We start from the raw sequence: 26,897 nt of genomic DNA on the forward strand, positions 1-26,897 counted from the left end.
TAATATTTATTTTTCATTGTATAACATGTATCATATATGCAGTATACACCCTGAGTCAAATGTTTTCCTTGTCTAATCAGATAAGCCAGGCCCACCTGCTGGAGAGATTCAGTTTAAGAAGGTGACAGCTGACAACATCACCATCATGTGGTCACCACCTGCTGATGAAGGTGGTGCCATGGTGACACATTACATTGTAGAAAAGCGGGAGACCAGCAGGGTAATGTGGTCGATTGTCTCAGAGAAACTGGTTGACTGCATTGTGAATGTGCCCAGACTCATAATGGGCAATGAGTACATCTTTAGAGTCCGTGGAGTCAACAAGTATGGCATTGGAGAGCCACTGGAGTCTGAGCCCATTATTGCCAAGAATGCATTTGGTAAGCAAATAGAATAAAGTCACCTCATCAGTCACCCCATATGTGACTGATGAGGTGTATCTCTCCCTCTCTCTCTCTCTCTTGCTCTCATGTTTGAAAATATATCAACTTTCATTATAGACAGTGGTAAATTACAATGGTAAACTTAAAAGCTTTAACCTTATCGTTTTTATTTTGCACAGTACCTCCCAGCGAGCCATCTAAGCCTAAAGTTACTATGATCACTAAGTCTACCATGACAGTGATCTGGGAAAGACCAGCATTGGACGGAGGCAGTGATATTGATGGCTACTATCTAGAGAAAAGGGAGAAGAGGAGTCTGCAATGGTTCAAGGTTTGTTTGCTGCCCCAAATCTAAAAAGTTCAAGCATAAAGAAAATCTACCAATGAATAGGAGATGTTAGCTTTAATACATCCATTTTTTTTTTATCAAGGTGGTGAAGGGCACTATCAGAGACACCAGGCAGAAAGTGGCTAACCTGGTGGAGAACAATGAGTACCAGTACAGAGTGTGTGCTGTCAACAAGGCTGGAGCAGGGAACTACTCTGAACCTTCTGAGCTCTATAAAGCCTATGACCCAATAGGTATATGACTTTAATTTGCAGTTATCCTCATCTCGTCAGCATTTGAGGAATTCCTTTATTGTTTACATTTTCCTTTTTTCTTCTCCAGATCTACCAGGTGAACCCACTAAGCTGCGTGTGGTTGACTCTACAAAGACATCTATCACACTTGGATGGGAGAAGCCCGTCTATGATGGTGGCAGCGAAATTACACACTATATTTTAGAGCAGATGAATACAGAGGACAAAGAATGGGTGATTACCAACCCACAAGTCAAGACATGTGAGTATGTCGTGTCCCACCTCAAACCTGGCATCTACTACTTCTTCAGAGTATCTGCTGTCAACTGTAAAGGCAAAGGAGAAGACATCAAAATGTACCAGCCTGTGCAAGCCAAAGATATTTTAGGTTAGTATTGATATAGTTCCCTTTATAGTACAAGATATTAGTCTTGAGACGAATCAATAATAAAATCAAAATTAATATTCTTTTCCATCTTTGTATGACATTTGTGTCCAACAGAGGAGGCTGATCTGGACTTGGATGTTGCTATGACAACTCAATACACAGCAAAGGCTGGCCGTGATGTGGAAGTCTTTATCCCCCTGAAGGGTCGTCCTACACCAAATGTCACCTGGCGCCGTGGTGACCGTAACATGGCTGGTGATAACCGCTACACAGTCACAAGCACTGAAAGAGCTACCACACTCCTCATCCCCAAGGTCACCCGTGATGACTGTGGAAAGTATGTGCTGGAAATTGAGAATGGTGTTGGAGAACCTAAGATAGTTACTGTTTCCCTCAAGGTTCTGGACAGTCCATCCACCTGCCAGAAACTGATGATAAAGAATGTCACAAGAGGAAAGCTGACACTAAGCTGGGAGCCTCCGCTCATAGATGGTGGCTCCCCTGTGACTAATTACATTGTCGAAAAGAAGGCCTCCACTATGAAAGCTTATCAAGTGATTACTGATGAGTGTTTAAATACAAGTTACAAGGTGTCAGGGCTGGAGGAAGATATAGCTTACTTCTTCCGTGTGTCTGCTCAAAATGAGTTTGGTGTGGGTGACCCTTGTGAAACCACTGATGCTGTCCGAGCAACTGAAACTCCAGGAGCTGTTAAAGACCTAATAATGGTGGACTCCACAAAGAACTCTGTCACCCTTCAGTGGAGCAGACCTGACCACGATGGTGGCAGCCACATCACTGACTACATCATTGAGAAGAGAGCCCAGGATGAAGTCAAATGGACTTTAGCTGCTAAATGCAAGCGGTGCAGCTGTGAAGTGACGGGACTCAAGGAAAATGCTATCCTGGATTTCAGAGTGTTTGCAAAGAATGAGAAAGGCAACAGTGACTTCTCCCAAATTGGTCCGATCACAGTGATGGACCTCATCATTCCACCTGAAGCCAAACTGAATGATTATCCCAATGGAGAGCTTGCTGTTCGTATAGGTCAAAACATCCATATTGAGTTACCATTCAAGGGAAAACCAAGACCTACAATCAGCTGGCTAAAGGATAATTTCCCACTAAAGGAAAGTGAGAAGATTCGCTTTAGGACCACTGACAACAAGACTTCAGTTACAGTCAGAGGGGTTAAGAAAGAACATGCTGGACAATACACCTTGGTTCTGGATAACAGAGTCATTAAGAACTACTTTGACATCAATGTGATCACTCTGGGACCCCCTTCAGTCCCTACTGGCCCCATCCGTTTTGATGAGATAAAAGCTCAGAGTATTATTATCTCCTGGGATGAGCCGAAGGAAGATGGAGGTGGCGAGATCACCTGCTACAGTGTGGAGAAACGTGAAACCTCCCAGGCCAACTGGAAGATGGTCTGCTCCAGTGTTGTCAGGACTACCTTTAAGATTCCTAACCTGGTCAAAGGAACTCAGTACCAGTTCAGAGTCCGTGCAGAAAATAAGTATGGGGTCAGTGAGCCACTCATCTCTTCAGATGTTGTTGCCCAGCACCAGTACAAACCTCCAGGTCCTCCAGGAAAACCAGTTGCCTACAACATCACCAGTGATGGTATGTCAATAAAGTGGGATGCCCCAGATTTTGACGGGGGTTCCCCAGTCTTAGGTTATCATGTCGAGAAGAAGGACAGGAACAGCCTCTTATGGCAGAAAGTGAATTCCACAACCATCTCTAACAGAGAGTACAGGATAATTGGTCTTGTGGAGGGTCTGGAGTACTCCTTTAGAGTCTATGCAGAGAACAATGCCGGACTCAGCCCTTGCAGTGAGCAGAGCAAACATGCACTCGCTATCTCCCCTGTTGGTAAGTAGACGTTGCTCAGTACATCGGTCTATATTTAGGAGTTGTTTTGTATTTACTGTTTAGACATTATGATTCTTTCATTTTGTCCTATTTAGTTACTCTTTACATCTAAATTATTATGGATTAATTGCTTTCTTCCCTCAATTAGATCCACCTGGTACCCCAGTCTGCATTGATGTAACCAGAGACTCAGTCACCCTCCAATGGGACATTCCCAAGAGGGATGGTGGAAGCAAAATTGTAGCCTATAGTGTGGAGAGGCGTCAAGGCAGAGGCAAATGGCTACGGTGCAACTTCACTGATATCAGTGAGACCCAGTTCACTGTAACTGGTCTCTCACCTGGAGAAAGAATTGAGTTCAGAGTGATTGCCAGGAATGCTGTTGGCACAGTCAGCCCACCATCCAACTCCTCTGGATACATAATGACCAAGGATGAGAGCAGTAAGTATTTTTAATATAAAAACATGTTAGAAGAACGCAAATCGTTGATTGTTTTTTAATTAATCACATCTTACTTGATGCTGATTCATAATTTTTTTTGTCTGCATCTCCAGTTGCTCCTGAGATTGAGTGGTCTCCAGACCAGGTGCTCACCCTGAGGGCTGGAGATAACATCAGTCTCAGCTGCAAAATCACCGGACGTCCAGTCCCACAGGTTCTTTGGTACAAGGAGGGTAAAGAGATCGACAAGAGGACTATGATTGACATTGAGATTACTACTGGCATTGGCACCAGTAGTCTGTTTATTCGCGATTCTAACAGGAACCACCGTGGAATTTACACTGTAGAGGCCAAAAATAGCTCTGGAACCAGGAAAGCTGACATTAACGTTAGAGTCCAAGGTTTGTAAATGTGTGCAATTTGTTATAATATCTGTTAAAAAACACTGTTTTAGACAAATCTGTTTCTGTTGACACAAGTGATACAAATGTTTTTACCGTAACAAGTCTCCTCAATCAACTGTTTCCTTGCAGATACCCCTGGACCCGTCGAGGGCCCAATCCGTTTCACAGGCATCACAGCTGAGAAGTGCACTGTGTGGTGGAGCCCACCAGAGAACGATGGCTGTGCTGCCATTTCTCACTATGTGGTGGAGAAAAGGGAGACATCCAGGATCACTTGGGCCTTGGTCACCTCCAAGTGTGAAGCTTGCTCTTATAATGCCACCAACCTCATCAAAGGCAATGAGTACCAGTTCAGAATCTCTGCTGTCAACAAGTTTGGTGTCGGAAAACCACTGGACTCTGATCCTATAATTGCGAAGATGCAATACAGTAAGTAAAGTTACTCAGTGCTGTCTGTCTGACTTGTTGGGAAACTCTTAAAAGTAATCTGAATTTTCTATTGAACATAAGCACTAATGGAAGAAATGCTTTCCACCATTCAAAGATATTACTTTAAAAAAATTATATTTTTGTTCTGTTACTCAGCTGTTCCTGATGCCCCTGGTACACCAGATGCCACCCATGTTACTGGAGACAGCATAACGCTGTGTTGGACCAGGCCACGGTCAGACGGAGGCAATGAGATTAAATGCTACATCCTAGAGAGGAGAGAGAAGAAGAGCTTGCGCTGGGTTAAGGTCTCCTCCAAGAGGCCCATTACAGAGTTAAGGCACCGTGTGACCAAACTTACTGAGGGCAATGAGTATGAGTTCCGTGTTATGGCTGAAAATGGTGCTGGTGTTGGACCAGCCAGCAGCACCTCCAGGCTCTTCAGATGCAGAGAACCAACAAGTGCTCCCAGTGCTCCCACTGTAATCAAGGTAGATCTTGTGGTAACACTCATTGAATTATACATGTTTCATATTCATACACAAGAGGCAATTTGGATACAAAACAGGTGCAGCATTGTAGTGAAGAACGCTGAGTTCAACTCAATATTAGATTGTAGAAACAAAACGCATTAAAAAAATTGTAACTATGCTTTTTGTTCATCAGGTCATTGACTCCACTAAGTCCTCTGTCACCCTGGAATGGACCAAGCCAGTCTTTGATGGTGGCATGGAAATAATTGGCTACAATATAGATATGTGTAAGGCCAGTCTGGAGGAGTGGCACAGAGTCAACAGACAGATTTGTATTCACACCAGGTATACTGTCACAGGTCTAGTACCTGGAGAACTCTACAAGTTCAGAGTCAGTGCTGTAAATGGATCAGGAGAGGGCGAAGCATCAGTGATGCCAAACCCTGTTCAGTCTTTGGACAGACTTACATCTCCTGAAATTGATCTTGGTCCTGACTTCAAGCAAACTCATATTGTGAAGAATGGAGGCACTATAACCCTACATATTGCTTTCCGAGGAAAGCCAGCTCCTCTAGCCACGTGGTCTAAATTAGACAGTGAGCTTCCGATAATGGCTGATATCAACACCACAGATTCATTTTCCACTCTGACCATAGAGAACTGCACCAGGTATGAGGCAGGCAAATACACCCTGTCCCTGGAGAACAACAGTGGGCGCAAATCCATCACATTCACTGTTAAAGTACTGGATACTCCTGGACCTCCAGGAGCCATAACCTTCAAAGATATTACTCGCGGAGCCTTGACAGTGATGTGGGACGCTCCTGCCACTGACGGTGGATCCCGAATCCACCACTACATTGTGGATAAGCGTGAAGCAAGCCGCCTTGCCTGGCAAGAAGTCAGCACCAAGTGCTCACGGCAGATGATCAGAGTAACTGGTCTGGAAATTGGTGTACCGTATTTGTTCAGAGTGATTGCCGTTAACCATTATGGCCAGGGAGAACCAAAAGAGATGACTGAGCCTATAATTGCCACAGAAGAACCTGCGCCACCCAAGAGATTGGATGTTGTTGACACAACCAATTCCACAGCCTCACTGGTATGGCTAAAACCCGAGCATGATGGAGGCAGCCGCATTAGAGGCTATATTGTTGAATTCAGGGCTAAGGGCACTGACCACTGGGTTGTTAGTGGAGAGACTAAGTCTCAGAAGATGTTGGTAGAGGGTCTGATTGAGAACACAGAATATGACTTTAGAGTTAAAGCCAAGAATGATGCTGGAATTAGCGAACCTCAGGGCACCTTTAGCTCTGTGGTCATAAAGGAGCCTTGCATAGAACCAACTGCTGATCTCAGCAGCATCACCAACCAGCTCATCACTTGCAAGACTTCCAACACCTTCACAATTGATGTCCCTATCAGTGGCAGACCTGCACCTAAAGTTACCTGGAAACTGGAAGAGATGAAGCTGAAGGAGACTGACAGAGTCTCCATTAAGACCTCAAAGGAAAGAACCATTTTGGTAGTGAAAGACAGCAAGAGAAGCGACAGTGGCAAGTACTACCTGACACTGGAGAATGCTGCTGGTGTGAAGACATTCACAGTGACTGTGGTCATAGTTGGCAGACCAAGTCCACCCACAGGACCAGTAGAAATTTCTGGAATCTCTTCAGAGTCCTGCACCCTTTCTTGGTCTGAGCCAGCTGATGATGGTGGTACTGACATCAGCAACTACATTGTAGAAAAACGGGAATCTGGCTCTGCTTCTTGGCAAGTGGTGAACTCCAGTGTGAAGAGAACCACCATCAAAGTCACACATCTCACCAAATACATGGAGTACACATTTAGAGTCTGTGCTGAGAACAAGTTTGGAGTCAGCAAGTCCGTTGAGTCTGCCCCTGTTGTCATTGAGCATCCATTTGGTAGGTGCTGTCCAACAGTTTAAATATCTGATCCTGATTTTATATATGTGTGTGCCAACATTGGTTTTGTTTTTTAATGCTTTGGATTTCTTCTAAACAAACCATATTCTCATCTCCACTTGATTTTCATAGTTCCACCAAGTCCTCCAACTCGCCCAGATGTGATATCTATATCTGCCAATGCCATTAGCATCAAATGGGATGTTCCATATGCTGATGGTGGCAGCAAGGTGACAGGCTACTGGATTGAGAAAAAGGAGAGGAACACGATCCTGTGGGTGAGGGAGAACAAGCTACCCTGCCTGGATTGCCAATACAAGGTCTCGAACCTGATTGAGGGGCTAGAGTATCAGTTCAGGGTGTATGCCATGAACCTTGCTGGGCTCAGCAAAGCCAGCGAAGCCTCCAGACCTGTAGTGGCACTCAATCCTGTTGGTAAGAAAATATTCACATTCACATTCATCCTAACTATGAAGATGTATTATGAAATGACAGATGGTCAATACTCAATTTTGCTTAAGGTCCTAAAAACAGATCTATTGTTATTACTGTTGATATTGCCCAACTAAAATGCATAATGGAGACTTTAAGAGCATAGTCGGAAGTGTTTGAGTTGAAGTCAATTGTACTTCTTTTTTCTGAACTTCTGAAGCTAGAGAACACTTTTGGATGATAGATAAAACATCTTCAAGAACTTCTTTTCAACTCAAGCCCTTAGGACTACTCTGACCTGAATGACTGAGAACCTACACAAATTTTAACAATATCTGACGTTGTGTGAATAAACTTATATAAATGTTTTATGATCATTTCTACCCTCCAGATCCTCCTGGCAAACCCGAGGTGACAGACATCACCCGCTCTTCTGTGTCATTGTGCTGGACAGTGCCCTTCAATGATGGTGGCAGTAAGATCATTGGTTATGTGGTGGAGAGAAAAGTCTACAGCACAGATGAGTGGGATGACAACCGCTGGCTCAAGTGCAACTATACCACAATCACAGAGAACTACTTCACCATCACAAACCTAGGTGAAGGAGAGACCTATGAATACCGTGTCGTTGCCAAGAATGCTGCAGGTGTTCAAAGTGTCCCTTCAGAGACCACTGGACCAGTCACATGCAAGGATGAATATTGTAAGTTCAAGGGTTTTGTTTGGGTTTGTTTTTTTTTTACCTTGATAGTATTTAAATAAGTTAATCTACATTTCCTGTTATTTTAGAAACAATAAATAACTATGAATGAATGTAACTTTAAAGAAAAAAAAGCTCCCCTGCTTGGTGTACCAGGCAGAATATCAATAAAAATGACTAAAACAAAGATTGTTTTCAGGGTTCAGTTCATTATACTGGTATATGTTGTTATTTTTTAATGTAACACTAATCATCCCTTACTTTTTGCAGCTCCTCCCAAAGCTGAACTTGACAGCAAACTGATAGGTGAGACTGTCACTGTTACTGCTGGTTCTGACCTTGTCTTGGACGGTGCTGTGGGTGGTAAACCAGAGCCTACAGTGTACTGGTCAAAGGGTGACAAGATTTTAGAACTTGGAGAAAAATATTCACTGACCTACACTGCCACTAGAGCCATGGCTGTCATCAAGAGCTGTGACAGATACGACACAGGTAGATACATTCTAACTGTCAAGAATGCCAGTGGAATTAAGACGGCAGCTGTCAGCGTTAAAGTTCTAGGTGAGCAGCCAAAAGGACACTAATTAATTAGTGTGTCGTAATAGTTTGAACTTTCTGATTGAAATGTTGCTTTCTGTCTGTTAGACACTCCTGGAGCTCCAGCTGATAGGATTGTAATCAGCAGAGTCACAGAGGAAAAATGTACAGTGTCTTGGAAGATACCTCTGGAGGATGGTGGAGACTCTGTCACCCATTACATTGTGGAACGTCGTGAGACCAGCCGCCTCAACTGGGTCATCATGGAGACTGAGTGCAAGACCCTGTCATGTGTCAGCACTAGGTTGATCAAGAACAATGAGTACATCTTTAGGGTTAGAGGTGTCAATAAGTATGGGGCTGGAGTTCCTTTGGAATCTGATCCCATCATCGCCAGAAACGCTTACAGTAAGCTGCAGCATTTTTCCAAGTCTTACTTACAATTTCAATTTTGGATTTAGGTGTTATGGATTATATTACATCTTATGAAAGGGAAAACGTAATGTAGATGTGTTTGCGTGACTCTGACCTGTTCCCACTCTTCCACAGCAATCCCCTCCCAGCCAGGCACACCAGAGGCGACTGCAGTGGGTAAGGAGCACGTTATCATCGAGTGGCTGAAGCCTGAGAGTGATGGAGGAAGCGAGCTCAAAAACTACATCGTTGAAAAACGAGAGAAGAACAGTAGCAGGTCAGAACAAATTCTGGATTCACTGAAGATGTTGAGACATCATTTCTTAAATAAAGATACTTATCCTTCTCTTTCATGATGTTGTTTTGTTGTTTGGACCAGGTGGACTCGAGTGAATAAGACCTACACCATCTATGACACCCGCCTGAAGATCACAGGCCTACTGGAGGGAAGCGAGTACCAGTTCAGAGTTACAGCAGTCAACTCTGCTGGATACAGCCAGCCAAGTGACACCTCAGTATACATCCTCTGTAAAGACCCCACATGTAAGACATTTTTACTTAAAAAAAAGAAAGAAAGAAAGAAAACTGTAGACATTGTCCTTTTAATGCCAAGAGAAAAGTGATATTATTTAATATTTTTCAGTTCCATTCAGTTCACTTTTATTTATATAGCACCAATTCACAGCAGAAGTCACCATAAGGTGTTTTATATTGTAAGGTAAAAATGCTAAAATGATGGAAAGAAACACAACAATCATACTAACCACTAATAGCAAGCACTTGGCAACAATGGGAAGGAAACTTTTAACAGGAAGAAACCTCCATCAGAACCAGGTTCAGGGGAAGAGCAGCAATCCCCACGAACAGCTGGGAGTAAGGGGAAAGAGAGGAGAAAGATACCGGAAAAAGGCAAACTAAAGGATAGGCAGAGTTTAATATTTACTAAAGATTTAATACAGTAGGCAATGAAGGCTGTCCAACATACAGTGTTAATGTGGACATATGCTGATTAAAAAAGACTCCAAGATTCTTCAGTGTTATTGGAGGCCAAGGTAAGTATCTGGTTAGACACCATGTTTCGATGTCTCCACCATGTTGTTTTAGGCCTGAGTACATCAAGCCCTGTTTTCTCTGAAATTAGTAAATGAACAAAGTAGTAAATTAGAGGTATTTCAGGTCTCGTGTCTTTAAGACATGCCTTTGGTTTAACTAGTTGTGGAACTTCATAATTAACCTTTTTGTGCGAAGAAAACTCCCCATTTACATGCACATAGCACAGTGCTATTGAACCCCACATTGTGGTGTAGTTGCACAGCAAGATAAGTACTGACAGAGGCCATTTGATCATCTGTAACCTTCACTAGTGATATATTTATATTGTGATACACTCTAAATCCTGGCTTTAGAGTGTATTAAGATAAGATGGGCCTGATTATTTAAGACCTTGTATGTGAGGAGCAGAATTTTGAATTCTGGATTTAACAGGTGAACAGATGAAGTCACTATGTTTGTTGTTAATCAAGTGGCACACACTGTGCTTTGCAACAGGATGAGGAAGTGATACCAATGCTGAAAGCACCACCCCAAACATATTTTACAACATATTTGTTTAGACAAAATACATTTTCAAAAATTCCATTTCATCTACAGACACCCCAGCTCCTCCATCAGTGCCTCGCATCACAGACACAACGAAACACAGCATCACCATGACTTGGACCAGGCCCATGTATGATGGTGGATCAGATGTCACCGGCTACATTGTGGAGATCCTAGAGGAGGGTTCTGAGCAGTGGTACCGTGCCACTGCCAAAGCCCTCAAGACTAATGAGTATGTGGCTGCTGGTTTGGCTGCCAATAAGAAGTACAGATTCAGGGTTGCTGCCATTAACAGCAATGGGACTGGAGAGTTCAGTGAACCAAGTGCTGAAATCGAACCACTTGAGAAAATTGGTAAGTAGGTGTAGATTTCTGTTGAAAAAAATCAATATTTGAACTACATCTGAACTTTTTAATGTTCTATGTAAACTATGCTCCATCCACTCAGAAATACCCGATTTGGAGCTGGCTGATGACCTAAAGAAAACAGTGTGCCTCCGCGCTGGAGGTACTCTGCGCCTATTTGTGTCTGTCACTGGTCGTCCGACGCCAGTAGTGGCCTGGAGGAAGACGGGGGTGGAACTACAGAGCCGTGGTTATATTGAGACTACTGACAAGTACACATCACTGGTAGTAGAGAAGGTTGATCGCTACGACTCTGGAAAATACATTGTAGAGGCAGAGAACCCATCTGGAAAAAAGACTGCCATCATCCTTGTTAAAGTCTATGGTATGTCAACCAAAGTTTCCACAGAGTTTGTTAAAAGATTTTGGATATCAAATATGTACAGTCACCATACAGTTAGTAAAGTAATATAGTTTCGAAATATGATCTTTTTACTTGCCTCTCTTTGTCAGACACTCCTGGTCCTCCAGGTTCAGTGAAAGTGAAGGACTACACCAAGGAATCTGTTGTGATCACCTGGGATGTCCCAAGCATTGATGGTGGTGCTCATGTCAGCAACTATATTATAGAGAAGCGTGAGGCCAACATGAAGTCCTATAAGACTGTTACCACTGAGTGTAGGAAAACACTGTACAGAATCAGTGGACTGGAGGAGGGTGTGTACTACTTTTTCAGAGTCCTGCCAGAGAATATCTATGGTGTCGGTGAGCCCTGTGAGACAGCGGAGGCTGTGCTGGTGTGTGAAGTGCCCTCAGTGCCTGTGAAGCTTGAGATTGTTGATGTTTCCAAATCTTCTGTCACCCTGCACTGGGAGAAGCCTTTGCATGATGGTGGCAGCAGATTGACAGGCTACATTATTGAGGCCTGCAAAGTAGGCTCCGACAGATGGAGTGCTGTGGCGACAGTTAAGGCCTCAGTATCCCAGCACACCATCCAGTCTCTGACAGAAAATGACCAGTATCTGTTCAGAATCCGCGCCACGAACAGCAGGGGAGCCAGTGAATCCACTGACATTGTCACTCCAGTGATCATCCAAGAGATCAAGGGTAAGATATCAAAACACAAATCATCACATCATTTCTGTTTTTACTAAGCTGTGAAAAGCTTTCATAAGTCATATGAAAAATTTTGTGTTTACTGCAGTTATGCCCAAGATTGACATGACAAGTATCCCTCAGAAGATAGTTCATGTGAATTGCGGCAAACCCATTGACCTCAACATCCCAATAAGGGGCAGACCACAGCCAGTCTGCTCGTGGTACTTTGGTGGTGTGAAGCTGAAGGACACCCTGGACCGCATCAAGATTGACAGCACCAGCAAATATACCCATCTCGTCATCCGTGAGACGACCATCTCTGACACAGGAGACTACACACTAGAGGTGAAGAATACCATAGGCATGGCAACTGAAGTTATCAAGGTTATCATCCTGGGTAAGCAGACATTCTTTACTAAACTGAATGTTTTATATTTTCAGTTTTTATTTAGTAAGGTGTATTTTTCCTTCAGAGAAAAATCAAAAGACAAAGAAATAAAAAAGACAAAAACTGTCTTCCTAAATAGCTGCCTTGTTGTTTCTGTTCAGACAAACCGAGTATTCCTATGGGTCCAGTAAAGATCGAGGAAGTCGACGGTGTTTCAGTGACAGTTAGTTGGCTACCTCCAGAGAATGATGGTGGTGCCAATGTCAGCGGATATGTTGTTGAGCAGCGTGATGCCCACCGGCCTGGCTGGACCACCATCTCCGAGTCTGTGACAAGGCCTTGCTTTAAATTCACTAGGCTCTCTGAAGGAACTGAGTACGTGTTCCGTGTTGCAGCCATGAATCGTTTTGGCATTGGTGGCTTCCTGCAGTCTGATGTGGTGGAATGCAAGAGCGCCAAGAGTAAGTTCTCTTTCCATAAGATGTTCTTCATATGCACCTTCAATGAGAATTGTGCTGCCTTTGATAACTTGCACTGTTGCTTTGAAAACCTTCTTCTTGTTCTTTTCAAGCCCACAAGTCCAACTTCTTTCTGAAGCATTTTTTTACAGTTTCAGTTTCACACTGTTATTGGTGGTCACTGTATACAATTACAAGTAGACAGGTTCTGATTTGATATATAAACTTAAAAATCCTATTAAACTGTGGATTGTTTATTCTCACTGAACTATATGGTACTATGTCTTGTTTGTTATTCATCTCTGATTGTTTTTCTTTTCTATGTAGCCATCCCCGGACCCCCAAGCAGGCCAGAAGTGCTTGATGTCACCCATGAGGGCATGACCCTGACCTGGAAACCACCTGAGGACAATGGTGGCTCCACTATTGCGGGCTATATCATAGAACGGAAAGAGGCCCATTCTGACAGGTGGTTGAGGATCAACAAAAACCCTGTTACTATGACCAGGTACCGTTCCTCCGGACTGATTGAGGGCCTGGAGTATGAACACCGTATCACAGCCATTAACTCTAGAGGGGCTGGGAAACCCAGCGAGAGTTCTGTCATTACCATCGCTTTAGACCCCATTGGTATGTCCCGCAAAAGATCACTGTAACAGTTGTACTGCTTTTCTGTTTTAAATTAGCCATACCACTGTGGGGTCACTATCTTTACCTATTCTCTCTGTTATTAAACAGAACCTCCAGGTCCTCCAGTTCAGGCCAGAGTCACAGACACTACCAGGACTTCTGTTTCTCTAGCTTGGCTTCCACCAGAAGAGGAGGGTGGTTCTGTCATTACTGGCTACTTTATTGAAATGCAGAAGGTAGACCAGCTGGAATGGACACTGTGTAACACAACTCCCACGAAGATGTGCGAGTACATCATCACCCACATGCCACAGGGGGCTGAATACAAATTTAGGATCATCGCCTGCAATGCTGGTGGTTGTGGAGAAGCTGCTGAGATTCCTGGAGTGGTTAAAGTCCAGGAGATGCTTGGTAAAGAAAGAATTTGAAATATTTATAAATCCTTTACTTCAGTTTTTTGGTGGCATGGCATATAGCATCCTGGCATTTTTAGCTTTAGTTAAAAAAAAAATCAAACCTCTGTCTTCTTCAGATTATCCTGACTATGAGCTGGATCCTAAATATGAAGAGGGCTATGTGGTCAGACAAGGTGGTGTCATCCACCTGTCTGTACCCATTAAGGGTAAACCCATCCCTACATGCAAGTGGACCAAGGATGGTCGTGACATCTCCCATCGGGCCATGATTGCTACGCATGATGACATCACTGAGCTGGTCATCAAAGAGGCGCATAAAGATGACACTGGTACCTACGACTTGGTGCTGGAAAACAAATGTGGCAGGAAGGCTGTTTATATTAAGGTGGGGAGCGTGTCTGAAAGACTTTATTAAAGAATGGCTAATGAAATGAAAACATATATTGTATAAAATCTAATAATATTTGCAGCCTTAAAAACGAACTCTCTGTACCTCCTCTCTGTAGGTGAAAGTGATTGGTCGCCCAGATGTCCCAGAAGGGCCTCTGGAATTTGACGACATTCAGGCCCGATCAGTAAGAGTCAGTTGGAGGCCACCATCAGATGACGGTGGAGCAGACATCCTGGGATACATAGTGGAAAGGCGGGAGGTACCCAAGGCTGCCTGGTATACAGTGGATGCTCGAGTAATTGGGAACTCTCTAGTGGTGAAGGGCCTAAAGGAGAATGTGGAGTACCACTTCAGGGTTGCTGCTGAGAATCAGTTTGGTGTCAGCAGAGCTTTAAAATCTGAAGAGTCTGTCACACCAAAGACTCCACTTTGTGAGTAGTGATATATTTGTTATTAGTCCAACTTTCTCAGTTGAACTGGGAAAATTTTGTATTTAATAAACCTATTGTTGTGATAATCATACACTCTGAACATACTGTAACTCTGATAATTTAATTTGTAAAACCATCCTTTATCACAGGCCCACCTGAACCTCCCAGCAACCCACCAGAGATCATGGATGTTACCAAGTCCACAGTTTCTCTCTCCTGGGCCAGGCCCCGCGACGATGGAGGCTCTCGTGTCACTGGATATTATGTTGAGAGAAGGGAGGTTTCAACAGAGAAGTGGGTCCGCCACAACAAGACCCACATCACCACCACCATGTTCAATGCCACTGGTCTCATCCCTGATGCAGAGTACATGTTCAGAGTTGTCGCACAAAATGACATTGGACAGAGCGAACCTGGTCCTGCTTCTGAATCTGTAGTCTGCAAAGATCCATTTGGTGAGTTATGGCTCAGTCACACTAGAGTACAAATAGGGCAACAACCTCCTTGCAACTCTTCCTTTACTTAGTGACTGTTAATTTTTAAGTTACTGGCATTTGTCAACCATTTGCATGTAGTAACGGTGACTAGTCACCCAGAGATTGAACGTGTAACACCCTCAACCTCTGTGTCACCACTTTTGACTGCAAGGTGATTGCACAGGTCGCCTGGTAGGAGGTGACACCACCTCCAAACAGTCACAGTCCAACTCAGAGTGACTGCAATTACTTTAAGAGATACTGATGAAATTTTGCAAATAACTGCTATCTAATTTATAAATGCAGACAGATTGCCAACTCATTGCAATCAATCTAAATCAGTCTGTGCTGATAAGGGAAACGTATGAGATCAATACATTCTAAAATACTTTTAGAATGTATTGATGTTAGAATGAATTTATCCAAGATTATTGACCCTTTTCCTTTCTGTTTTCCTGTAGACAAACCTAACCAACCAGGAGAGATTGACATTGTCTCTGTCACTAAAGACTGTATCACCATCCACTGGCTCAGGCCTGAGCATGATGGTGGCAAGGAGATCCTAGGTTACTGGATTGAGTTCAGGCAGGCTGGAGAGAGTGCCTGGAAAAAATGCAATAAGGAGCGCTCGAAGGATCGTCAGTTCACCATGGGTGGCTTAATGGAAGCCACTGAGTATGAGTTTAGAGTCTTTGCTGAGAACGAGACTGGACTCAGCCGACCTCGTCGCACACCTATGGGCATCAAGACCAAATTGAGTGGTAAGCTGTTGCAGGATTGAGGTCTATCAAAACAAATGACCTCGTTGCAGTAGAATTTGACATTCAATGTATAACATATCTGGCAAGTTCAATACAAATGTTGTTTAACTGACAACAGAAAAATATATCTTAGAACCAAATTTTGACCAAGATTTAATGTTAAAGTCAAAATCATGTAAAATCTAATGTTTAAAGGGAAAGACAACCAATTTATTTGTAATTCCTTTCAATTTACAACAAAAAGTAAAAATTAAATACATTTAGTGTGATTAAACATTGCTGTCTTTCTGCAGTTGGTGAGGCTCCAGCTTTGACAGAAGACATCCAAGATGTAACAACTAAACTTGGCGAGTCTGGCACTCTGACCTGTGGCATTATTGGCAGACCTCTGCCTGAGATTAAGTGGTACCGCTTTGGCAAGGAACTGATCCAGAGCCGCAAGTACAAAATGAGCTCAGATGGTCGAAACCACTCCCTCAGCATTCTAACAGATGAACAGGAAGATGAGGGCCTGTACACCTGTAGGGCAATCAATGAGGCTGGAGAGATCGAGAGCAGTGGTAAACTGCGTTTACAGGCAGCTCCCCAGTTTCACCCTGGCTTTCCCCTGAAGGAAAAATACTTTGCTGGGGCTGGCACCAGTCTCCGCCTTCATGTCGTATACATTGGCCGTCCCATCCCACAGATCATGTGGTTCTATGGCAAGAAGCCTCTGAATCCATCTGAAAATGTGATCATTGAAAACACAGAGAGCTACACCCACCTCGTGGTGAGGAATGTTCAGAGAAAGACCAACGCTGGTCGCTATAAGGTGCAGCTCAGCAATTTCTTTGGAACTATTGACACTGTGCTTCGTGTAGAAATCCAAGGTGAGATCAAACTATAAACAAATTGCTTAAGGGCTCCACATCCATCCATCCATCTATCCATAAATTTAAAATCAAAGTTACAAATGAAAGCCCTTTGCATGAGTTTTCAGTTTCAGTCTACAAATCTTTCATATATATATGCGCGTGTGTGTGTGTTTCTAGACAAGCCATGCATGCCTGAGGGGCCCCTAATTGTTGAAGCCCTGCTTAAGAGCTCAGTTGTCATCAGCTGGAAGGCTCCCAAGGATGATGGAGGATCAATGATTACCAACTACATTGTGGAGAAACGGGAGGCCAAAGAAGGGGAACAGTGGTACCTGGTGTCCTCCTCTTTGTCTGGAACCACCTGCCGTGTCCTCAATCTGACGGAGAATGCTGGCTACTACTTCAGGGTTTCAGCTCAGAATCAATATGGAGTCAGCGAGCCTCTAGAGATCCCATCAGTGGTTATAATCAAGAGTCCATTTGGTAAGTTTATTTATATTTTATTTTGGTGTCCTCTTCACAGATGGCTTATTCTGTCTCAAATCAACCACAGCTTCTACTCGACCGTCTCCTATTTGCATAAGTTATAGAGTACCATCTAGAAACTTAAATGTGTTCATTTTGTAAGGAGCGTATTTAGTTTTCAAGATCTGCCACTGCATAGAATATGGGACTTCTGCACTATAGTAACTTTCCTATTTGTTTTTCAGAAAAACCTGGCATCCCACAGCAGCCTTTCATTATCAGCTCCACAAAGGACTCTTGTGTTGTCTGTTGGAAGCCTCCAAGCAGCGATGGTGGAGCTAAAATCACAAACTACTACCTGGAGAAACGTGAGAAGAAACAGAACAAGTGGATGTCAGTAACTACCAAGAAGATTGCAGAGACCAACTATGAGGTCACAGGCTTGATTGAAGGCTTCGAGTATGAGTTCCGTGTCAAATGTGAGAACATGGGCGGTGAGAGCGAATGGAGTGAGATTTCTGAACCCATCATCCCCAAGTCTGACCAGCCTCCTCGCACTCCCACATTCAGGGAGGAGATCAGAGACATGACTGTCAAATACCATGCCAGTGCAACATTTGTCACTAAGGTACCTTTTTTAAAACTACATTGCTTATTCCTTTAAAATCTCTCAGTTTTTAAGTCAAAAATACAATCATAACATCATTGTTCAGTGGACACCAGTTATTTATTTTGTCTCTTTTTCCTCCAACAAGGTGTTGGGCTATCCAAAGCCTGTTGTGAAATGGTACCGTAGTGGAAAGGAGATCCTGGCAGATGGAACTAAGATCAAAGCGCTGGAGTTCAAGGGAGGCTACTATCAGCTTGTCATCACTTCTGCTGATGAGAATGATGCCACAGTTTACCAAGTCAGAGCAACTAATTCCTCAGGATCCATCTCTACCACAGCCAACTTGGAGGTGGAAGGTAATATCATAATTTCCAAATATTTTCTAGAATGCACTAAATGCATGATATCTTCTTTCCAATTCCTGATTTTAAAAAAGCCCACATTCATGAGAATAAGTCATGATTTTGGTCATTTTTATTGTAGTTCCTGCTAAGATCTATCTGCCTCAAGAGCTCCAAGGAATGGGCGCAGTCCATGCTGTCCGTGGTGATCACATCACCATCAAGATCCCCATCTCTGGCAAACCTGAGCCAACAATCACTTGGCAGAAAGGTCAGGAGATCCTCTCCAACTCTCCTTATCACCAAGTCATCACCACAAGGTCTTTCACATCCCTGGTATTCCAGAAGGGAGTCCAGAGGAAAGATACTGGCTACTACATTATTACTGCAAAGAACAGGTTTGGAATGGACAAGCAAACCATCGAGGTGAATGTGGCCGACATTCCTGAAGCTCCAAAAGGCCTTGTGGTTAGTGAAATTGCAAGGGATTCTATCACTCTTGTCTGGGAGCCCCCTGTCAGTGATGGTGGAAGCAACATTATTAACTACATTGTGGAGAAGTGCCCCACCACCAGTGATAGGTGGATTCGTGCTGGACAAACGACTGACTGTAGTATCACTATCATCAACATATTTGGAAAGGCCAAATACCAGTTCCGTGTTATTGCAGAGAACCAGTTTGGTCTGAGCCCACCATCTGAACCAACTGAGCCTATCACCACAAAGGAAGACAAGTCTGTAATTAGGAACTATGATGAGGAAGTGGACGAAACAAGAGAAATTACTAAAGAGGAGGCTCTTTTCTACAAGGTGAAGGAGCTGTCCTCAAAGTACATTATCTCTGAGGAGCTTGCTCACTGCCAGTTTGGTGTGGTTCACCGTTGTATTGAGATTGCCACAAAGAAAACCTACATGGCCAAGTTTATCAAAGTCAAAGGAACTGATCGTGAGTTGGTTTTGAGGGAAATTGAAGCTCTTAATGTGGGAAGGCATAAGAATATCATCTACTTGCATGAATACTTTGAAAGCATGGAGGAGATCATCCTTATCTTTGAATTCATTTCTGGAGTTGACATCTTTGAGCGGCTTGGCACCAGCAACTTTGAGCTTACAGAGCAGGAGATTGTCAAGTACCTTAGACAAGTCTGCTCTACTCTCAAGTTCCTGCATTCCCACAACTTTGGCCACTTTGATATCCGCCCAGACAACATTGTGTACACTACAAGGAAAAGTACCAACATAAAGATCATTGAGATGGGCCAGGCTAGGCTTCTGGTGCCGGGAGAAAACATCAGAATGCTCTTTTCAGCACCGGAGTACTGCGCCCCAGAGGTCCACCGCCATGATTTGGTCACAACGGCCACAGATATGTGGTCTGTTGGTGTTATGGCCTATGTTCTACTCAGTGGCCTTAATCCATTTGCAGCAGAGTCTACCACAAAGATGATTGAGAATATCACCAACTGTGAGTATGTCTTCGACAGTGAAGCATTTAAGGATATCAGCCTGGAGGCTATGGACTTTGTTGACAGACTTCTTGTCAAGGACAGGAAGCTTCGTATGACAGCCCATGAGGCTCTGGAGCACCCATGGCTCAAGATGAAAATAGAGCATATTAGCAACAAGGCTATCAGGACACTGAGACACAGAAGGTACTATCAGACTCTGGTAAAGAGGGTTGATACTATTGTATCAGCAGCTCGTGTGGCCTATGGTGGTGCTTTCAAGAACCAGAGGGGATTGGCTGTTGGTAAAGTGAAGATTGGAACTGAGTGCCATGGCTTCCGTGCTGGCCCAGTCATGCATGCCTCAGCTGAAGAAGGTGGTTATGCAAGATTCACTTGCAGCATTGCCAAGCATGACAAGAGTACACAGGTGTCATGGTACTTTGGTAACTGCCAGCTACACACAAGCCACAAGTATGAGATTACTTATAGTAATGGCTTTGCCAGTATCTACGTAAAGGACATTGAAGAAAGTGATGATGGTGTGTACAGATGCAAAGTGCTGAGTGATGATGGAGAAGACAGTGCTTATGGAGAGCTTTTTGTCGAGACAGTGAGGAGTATCAAAGAGTACTATCTTAGCCGCTCCATCAAGAAATTAAGGAGGAGAGTTGACAAGACTAAGCTTCTGCAGAGACCACCAGAGTTCACTTTGCCTCTCTACAACCGCACCGCTTTCATTGGCGAAGATGTGCGTTTTGGTGTTACTGTTACTGTGCATCCAGAGCCTTGCATAATTTGGCTTAAGAATGGTGAAAAAATCAAGCCAGGTGATAATGACAGCAAGTACACGTTCACCAGTGATAAGGGTCTATACCAGCTCATGATCCATAACCTGGACATGACTGATGATGCTGAATACACCGTTATGGCCCACAACAAGTTTGGAGAAGACAGCTGCAAGGCCCGTCTCACTGTGGCACCACATCCTGTGACAGAAGAAACTATGAAGCCCATGTTCAAACGCCTGCTGGCTAATGTTGAGTGCATGGAGGGACAGAGTGTCCATTTTGAGCTCAGAGTCTCAGGTGTACCACCTCCTACTCTTAAATGGCAAAAGGATGGTCATCCACTACAGTTTGGTCCCAAGGTGGTTGTCATACAGGAGGACGTTGACTCTCATGTCCTTCACATTAGAGAGACTCTACTTGAGGACTCCGGTGTTTACAAAGTTACTGCAACCAACTCTGCTGGCACCGCCAGCTGTCAGGCAACATTGAAGGTGGACCGCCTTACCTATACAAGGAGAGAATATAGGAGTGAGGAAGAGAAATACATGCACATAAGGAAACAAATTGAAAAGACCAACAAGATGGCTCAGAAAATCGTTGCTACTGAGGAGCTTGTACCGCTTAATCCCACTGCTCAAGAAGCTCTCAAATATGCTGCAGAGATTTACAAGCCAGCAGTGAGCACGAAGAATGTCGAGGGTGAGTTTGACATCAAAGAGGAGAAGTCAGAGACCAAGAAGTTGGAGGAGGAGAGGAGGATCTTCATGCCCTATGAAATTCCTGAGCCTGTGGTTCATGATCCCAGAGTTCTTGATGAGAACAAAGGTATCAAACTGTTTGTACCTCTGTCAGATATGAAGTGGTACAGAAAGCTAAAAGATCAATATGAGATTTCAGAGAGGATGGAGAGGATTGTGCAGAAGAGACAGAAACGTATTCGTTTGTCCAGATGGGAACAGTTCTACGTCATGCCCCTTCCTAGAATCACTGACCAGTATAGGCCAAGATGGCGTATTCCAAAACTCACTCTAGATGATCTGGAGACTGTCAGACCTGCACGCCGCTCTCCCAGTCCTGTGTCAGAGGCGTTGTTCAGATCTAGGAGGAGATCTCTGGGAGACCTTAGCGATGAGGAGCTGATGAGAACAGAGGAAGAAGAAGGAATGATGTTGGAGGATGAACTGGAGCTTGGCTTTTCTGCCTCACCTGCTGGCAGCCCTGTACGCATTGAGCGACGTGCCATGGAGCATGAAGAAAGAAGGCAGGAAGGTAGACATGAAACCGTTGAGGTTGCTGAGACAAAGAAGAAACGTACCATCTCTCAGTATATGAGGAGGAGAAGGTCACTGTCACCCACTTACATTGAGCTAATGCGTCCAGTTTCAGAACTGATAAGACAACCACATGCTAGGCATCCTGTGGAAGTAGAGGGAGAGATTGTGGGGAGGAGGTCCCCTACCCCAGAGAGGACCCGACCACGTTCCCCCAGCCCCATCAAGTCAGTTGAAAGGTCTTCACGCTCCTCCTCGAGGTTTGAGCGGTCTGCCCGTTTTGATATCATGTCCCGTTACGAGGCCAGAAAGGCTGCTCTGAAATCTGAAAGGAAGTATCAGTTGGTCAGTCAGACACCTTTCAGTTTGGACCATGCCCCGCGTGTCACTGTTAGGATGCGTTCTCATCGTATCCCAGTTGGTCAAGATACAAAATTCACCCTAAATGTACAAGCTAAACCAGAGGCTGAGGTCACGTGGTTCCACAATGGAACTGCGATCTCTGAATCCAGTGAGAAATTCATCTTTACCAACATGACTGGTGTCTTGACCATCACTATTCTGGACTGTCAGGAAGAGGATAGTGGCACGTATCGCTGTGTATGTTCCAACTCTAAGGGAGAGGCTTCAGACTATGCTACCCTGGAGGTGTCAGGTGGTAGCTACACAACTTTCTCTTCTCGCCGCAAGGATGAGGAAGCTCCCAAAGCATATGTCCCTGAAGTCACTCGAACAGACCACTACCACATCTCCCACTTCAAAGCTGGCTATGCTTCACAGACCCACTTTGAGGTAGAAGAAACCAAATCTAAGTTAACCGAAACACATGAGGTATTCACACATGAGAGATATGGCGCCTCCTCTGAAAGGTACTCCTCTGCTGAGAGGTATGACTCATCTATCAAGTATGCTTCTGCTGAATACCTGTCATCTAGTTCCTCTTATTCATCTGACAAATTTTCTCTGAGTGGGAAACACACCATATCTGAAGCTAAACTGAAATCCTCTACCACTGCTGGTGATGAGGAAGTTTCTGTCCAGAAGGCAAAACTTTCTCTTCCAGCTAGAATCCTCACTAAGCCTCAGTCTGTGACAGTTGAGGAGGGAGAGACTGTCAGATTTACCTGTGATATTGATGGTGAGCCTGCACCCACTGTGACATGGATACATGAGAGCAGAACCATTGTCTCATCCCACCACATTCAGGTCACCACAACTCAGTATAAATCCAGTTTGGAAATCTCCTCTGTGACAGCCTCCCATGAGGGCAGTTACACAGTAGTGGTAGAGAATTCAGAAGGCAGACAGGAAGCTCATTTTACTTTAACCATCCATAGAGCAACCCCCAAGCAGGAAGTTAAAATAGTCAAACCCCCTGAGCCATCCGTGAAGTCACCCACTCCCAGTGTAAAGTCACCTGCACCTTCAGCCACATCCCCTATTCCCTCCACAACCTCTGCTGTTCCCAGTGTGAAGTCACCAGAACCTAGCACCAAATCCATCGAGCCTTCAGTTACATCACCAGCTTCAAGTATAAAATCTCCTGAACCAAGTGCAACATCTCCTGCTCCAAGTGTGAAGTCCCCAACACCAAGTGTGAAGTCTCCTGAACCCGAGGGGATTAAGTCTCCTAAGACCATAAAGTCTCCTGAACCAACTGCACCTTCTCCTGCACCGAGCTTAAAATCACCGACTCCAGGTGTCAAATCTCCTGAGCCTGAGGGACCTAAGTCACCACGAGGTCTAAAATCTCCTGAGCCACGACTCAAGTCACCACCGCCAACTAAGACCCTGGGGACTGGAAAGTCACTGGAATCTGAGGAAGTAAAATCACCCCGGGGTATCAAATCTCCAGAACCTACAGGAATCAAAATGCCAAGAGGTGTCAAGTCCCCAGAACCTCCTGGACTCAAAACACCAAAAGGCATCAAGTCCCCAGAACCAGCAGGCATCAAATCACCAAGGGCACTGAAGTCCCCTGAACCTGAAGGGATCAAATCACCTCCTAGAATGAAGTCTCCTCCTCCCACCATGTCCCCCAAGAGAGTTGTATCTCCACCCACCGTAAAATCCCCAATCCCAAAACCCCCCAAGGTCATGAGTCAGCTAACAGCAGAAGCCTGTGAGGGGTCAGTGAGGATGTCCTGTGTTTGTGAGAGCTCCGTCAGAGAGGTGGTATGGTATGTGAATGGGAGGAGGCTTTCACAAAGCAGTCGCCTAGAGATGCACTATTCTGAGGGTTCTTGCAGCCTTTTGATCCATAATTTAACAGACAGTGATCAGGGAGAGTACATCTGTGAGATGAAATCAGAAGGAGGAGTATCCAAGTCTTCTTTCAACTTCACTGGACAAGTGTTTCAGTCAATTCGCAAGAAGATTACAGCTTATTGTGAACAGCAGCTGGGACTTCAAGGTAGGCTTTTTCTATCACCATCCAGAAAATCTGATCCAGTTTAATGCTTTAAAGAAATTATAACAGAGCCCTAACATTGAAGTCATTCTTAACAATGACATGTGTGTTATCGTTTCTTCTGCCAGAATCAGTATTGATGAGTCAAAAGGAGTCATCGTCATCCTTGAGTTCATCGGTGATGATGAAGAAAGAAATCCATACAATGGAGGAGTCGTCTGCCTTTTCTTCTACTTCCCAGCAGGCAGTGATGTCATCCATGACGGATTCCCGCTCCTTCAGCAGCATGGCAGCTGAAATGAAGTTTGAGACCATGTCCATGTCCAGCATGTCCTCCGTGTCATCTGAGGCATATGCCATGAGCTCCAGTAGCCTCATGGAGATGGCCTCCCACATGGAGGGATCACTTAGAGCTCTTGGTAAGATCATAAGACTCTTGGTAATCTGTAAAACTGTACTTAGCTTCCTTGCATCCACCAGCAACACAATTATCCTTCTTTTGAAATGAAACCTCATAAAGATGCTGAATTAAGCTCAATTAGCAAAACATGCTTTTTTGTCATAACATTTTTTTGTTTGTGTCTGTTGTGAAATTGTGTGCCTGCCTTACTCTAAATGAAAAAAAGGTTCTTGTTCTGTGCATATATCATGGGTTCCAGGTTCTGCTCCAAGGATTGAAGCTCTGCCAGAGGACATCAGCATTGAGCCTGGCAAAGTCCTGACAGTCGCCTGTGCCTTCTCTGGTGATGCCAGACACATTGAGTGGTCGCACGACGGCAAAAGGATTGAGTTGACTGCTGCCGGACGCTTCCATATTGAGACCACTGAGGACTTGACCACGCTCATTATCACTGGGGTGAAGAAGGAGGATGCTGGAAGCTACACCCTCAAACTGTCAAATGAGCTGGGATCTGATACAGCAACTGTTCACATTAGTATTCGATCGGTGTAAGGAAAAAAAAACAACTCTTCAAAACTTCCCCTTTTTCCTTTTCTCATGCGTTTTTATTTAATCAAGCAAAAGAATCTACTTGATAAAGATCTGGATTTCTGTTCTTGTAAATATGAACTATTTTTGTAACTATCTTGACATTAATTTTTGCCAAACTAGACTAAAGTCTAAAGGTGTTATAAAATGTACCATATTGGATAACTGTGACTTAGGATTTTTGATCCATTATTCTGTGACATGTACATAATGTATATAGCCGAATTTACCGGTTATGGGAAGTGTATGCATTGTTATTTATGACAATAATATTAACTAAAACAAAATGAAACTGTATATGGTTTAACAGGAGAAAGTTCCAACAGGAACGAATACTCTGTTAAACTAAGAAACTAAACTTTGTGCCTCAACGATAAGTTGAAGTCTTAAGATTGCCTCAACAGGTAGAGAGGCTCCCTGTTGATGTTAACTCAATCAGAGACAAAACTATGAATACACTGCTTTAGAGAGCAGTGCATTAGCATTGTGAAAGCAGTGTGAGATCCTGAATGCTGTTTGCATTTACCCTCATGTAAGCAGGATGACTGGACCTCGCACTCCGACTGATTCTGTCGTACTGCTATTTCACTGACGTGCTCAGAGTGCAAGCGGCCTGCACTCCCTGAGCACAAGTGTTTCTTTTATATTTTGTGCTCTGCATCTGGCAAACAACCACTGATGAGACTTTTCACTTGTACCACCAACCTGGCCAATCACTTTAAATAAGAGTCCCTCCTGTGCTTGTTTGCAGAAACAGAGCTGTCTCTCGGAGGTATGCAGTGTGTTTGTGTGCTAGTTTTTAGAAGTTCACCTGTCAGTCAAGGTGGGTGCGGCAAAGCAGATGTATGAAACCACCTACTGCTGCGTTCAACAACAAGTCCCACATGTCGCCCTGCAGTTTAAGGGTTTGATTGAAGTTTGAGTTGTAGTTTTGACTATTTTCGCACCCTCCTTGAGTCTTTCCTCCAGTTATTTCTTTAATAAAGCATGATTATCAGCACTACAGTATGTTTCTGCTGTGGTTATTCGTCACATTAAAACACATCGTTGAACACATTTAGGTTTCTATTTTCAGGAATTAACCTGTTATTCAGGGGCAAGTGTCTGAGTTATATGACATGTGGCTCAACAGCACACTGAGTAGGTGGCGAGGTAGGCTGCACGCAATGTGAGAAACAGAAGTGACTCCATCTGTAATTGTGACTTTTTGCTCAGTTTATGTGAGGATTTTTCTAACCATGAGAGCCACAGAAAATTGGGATTGTGGGTAGAACAAAGAACACAAAGAATCTGATCACTTTATAGTGGTTAGGTGAAGGAATCAGCTGAGCTGGCACTCTCTGGTGAGTTCTGGTGGTAAAATATTGACCATTATGTGCTGTGACAACCATGGGTAAATCCAGAGGTTCGAGGGCAATTCTAAGCTGGTGAATTAGTTGTTTGTCCAGACAGTTTTGTTCAGGCCTCAAATTATCATGCCCTATGTTGACAGAACGTTGAATGTGGGGAAGTTTTGACCCTGCCTGCCAGTTTCCCCATCTTTAATTATTGGGATGCAGGCTGGTGGCTAACCACAATATACGCAAATATAATCAGTTCCTCTGATTTTAAGTTAGCTCTCCCCAACTGCTTTGGCTCTTCAGTGTTAGCAGCTGGGGGACTGTAAAAAAACAACAACAACAAAAAGATGAGAAGAATCAACCACTGGAAGCAGAAATGGGGCTATAACTGGAAGTTGG

General features: G+C 44.0%; 1 protein-coding gene across 1 annotated transcript in view; it reads left to right on the top strand.

The window, feature by feature from the left end:
- ttn.2 (titin, tandem duplicate 2) overlaps positions 1–26,161 on the top strand; it is a 218,262-nt gene extending 192,101 nt beyond the window's left edge. Inside the window, exons 214-247 of the mRNA XM_080904000.1 lie at positions 81–380; positions 563–714; positions 815–965; positions 1,054–1,353; positions 1,468–3,234; positions 3,383–3,676; positions 3,790–4,077; positions 4,210–4,509; positions 4,666–5,000; positions 5,176–6,907; positions 7,040–7,342; positions 7,731–8,042; positions 8,310–8,600; positions 8,685–8,984; positions 9,126–9,267; positions 9,370–9,533; positions 10,641–10,943; positions 11,038–11,319; positions 11,448–12,041; positions 12,139–12,429; positions 12,582–12,881; positions 13,206–13,508; positions 13,617–13,919; positions 14,041–14,309; positions 14,431–14,746; positions 14,896–15,201; positions 15,684–15,983; positions 16,277–16,852; positions 17,015–17,320; positions 17,548–17,930; positions 18,058–18,268; positions 18,396–24,173; positions 24,299–24,589; positions 24,830–26,161. Coding sequence (XP_080760126.1) covers positions 81–380; positions 563–714; positions 815–965; positions 1,054–1,353; positions 1,468–3,234; positions 3,383–3,676; positions 3,790–4,077; positions 4,210–4,509; positions 4,666–5,000; positions 5,176–6,907; positions 7,040–7,342; positions 7,731–8,042; positions 8,310–8,600; positions 8,685–8,984; positions 9,126–9,267; positions 9,370–9,533; positions 10,641–10,943; positions 11,038–11,319; positions 11,448–12,041; positions 12,139–12,429; positions 12,582–12,881; positions 13,206–13,508; positions 13,617–13,919; positions 14,041–14,309; positions 14,431–14,746; positions 14,896–15,201; positions 15,684–15,983; positions 16,277–16,852; positions 17,015–17,320; positions 17,548–17,930; positions 18,058–18,268; positions 18,396–24,173; positions 24,299–24,589; positions 24,830–25,122 — 18,536 coding nt within the window. The 3' untranslated portion in view covers positions 25,123–26,161. The remainder of the gene's footprint in view (positions 1–80; positions 381–562; positions 715–814; positions 966–1,053; positions 1,354–1,467; positions 3,235–3,382; positions 3,677–3,789; positions 4,078–4,209; positions 4,510–4,665; positions 5,001–5,175; positions 6,908–7,039; positions 7,343–7,730; positions 8,043–8,309; positions 8,601–8,684; positions 8,985–9,125; positions 9,268–9,369; positions 9,534–10,640; positions 10,944–11,037; positions 11,320–11,447; positions 12,042–12,138; positions 12,430–12,581; positions 12,882–13,205; positions 13,509–13,616; positions 13,920–14,040; positions 14,310–14,430; positions 14,747–14,895; positions 15,202–15,683; positions 15,984–16,276; positions 16,853–17,014; positions 17,321–17,547; positions 17,931–18,057; positions 18,269–18,395; positions 24,174–24,298; positions 24,590–24,829) is intronic.
- Positions 26,162–26,897: the final 736 nt, after the last annotated feature.

This window comes from Rhamphochromis sp. 'chilingali' (assembly GCF_963969265.1).
Source record: "Rhamphochromis sp. 'chilingali' genome assembly, chromosome: 14".
Classification (NCBI taxonomy): Eukaryota; Metazoa; Chordata; class Actinopteri; order Cichliformes; family Cichlidae; genus Rhamphochromis; species Rhamphochromis sp. 'chilingali'.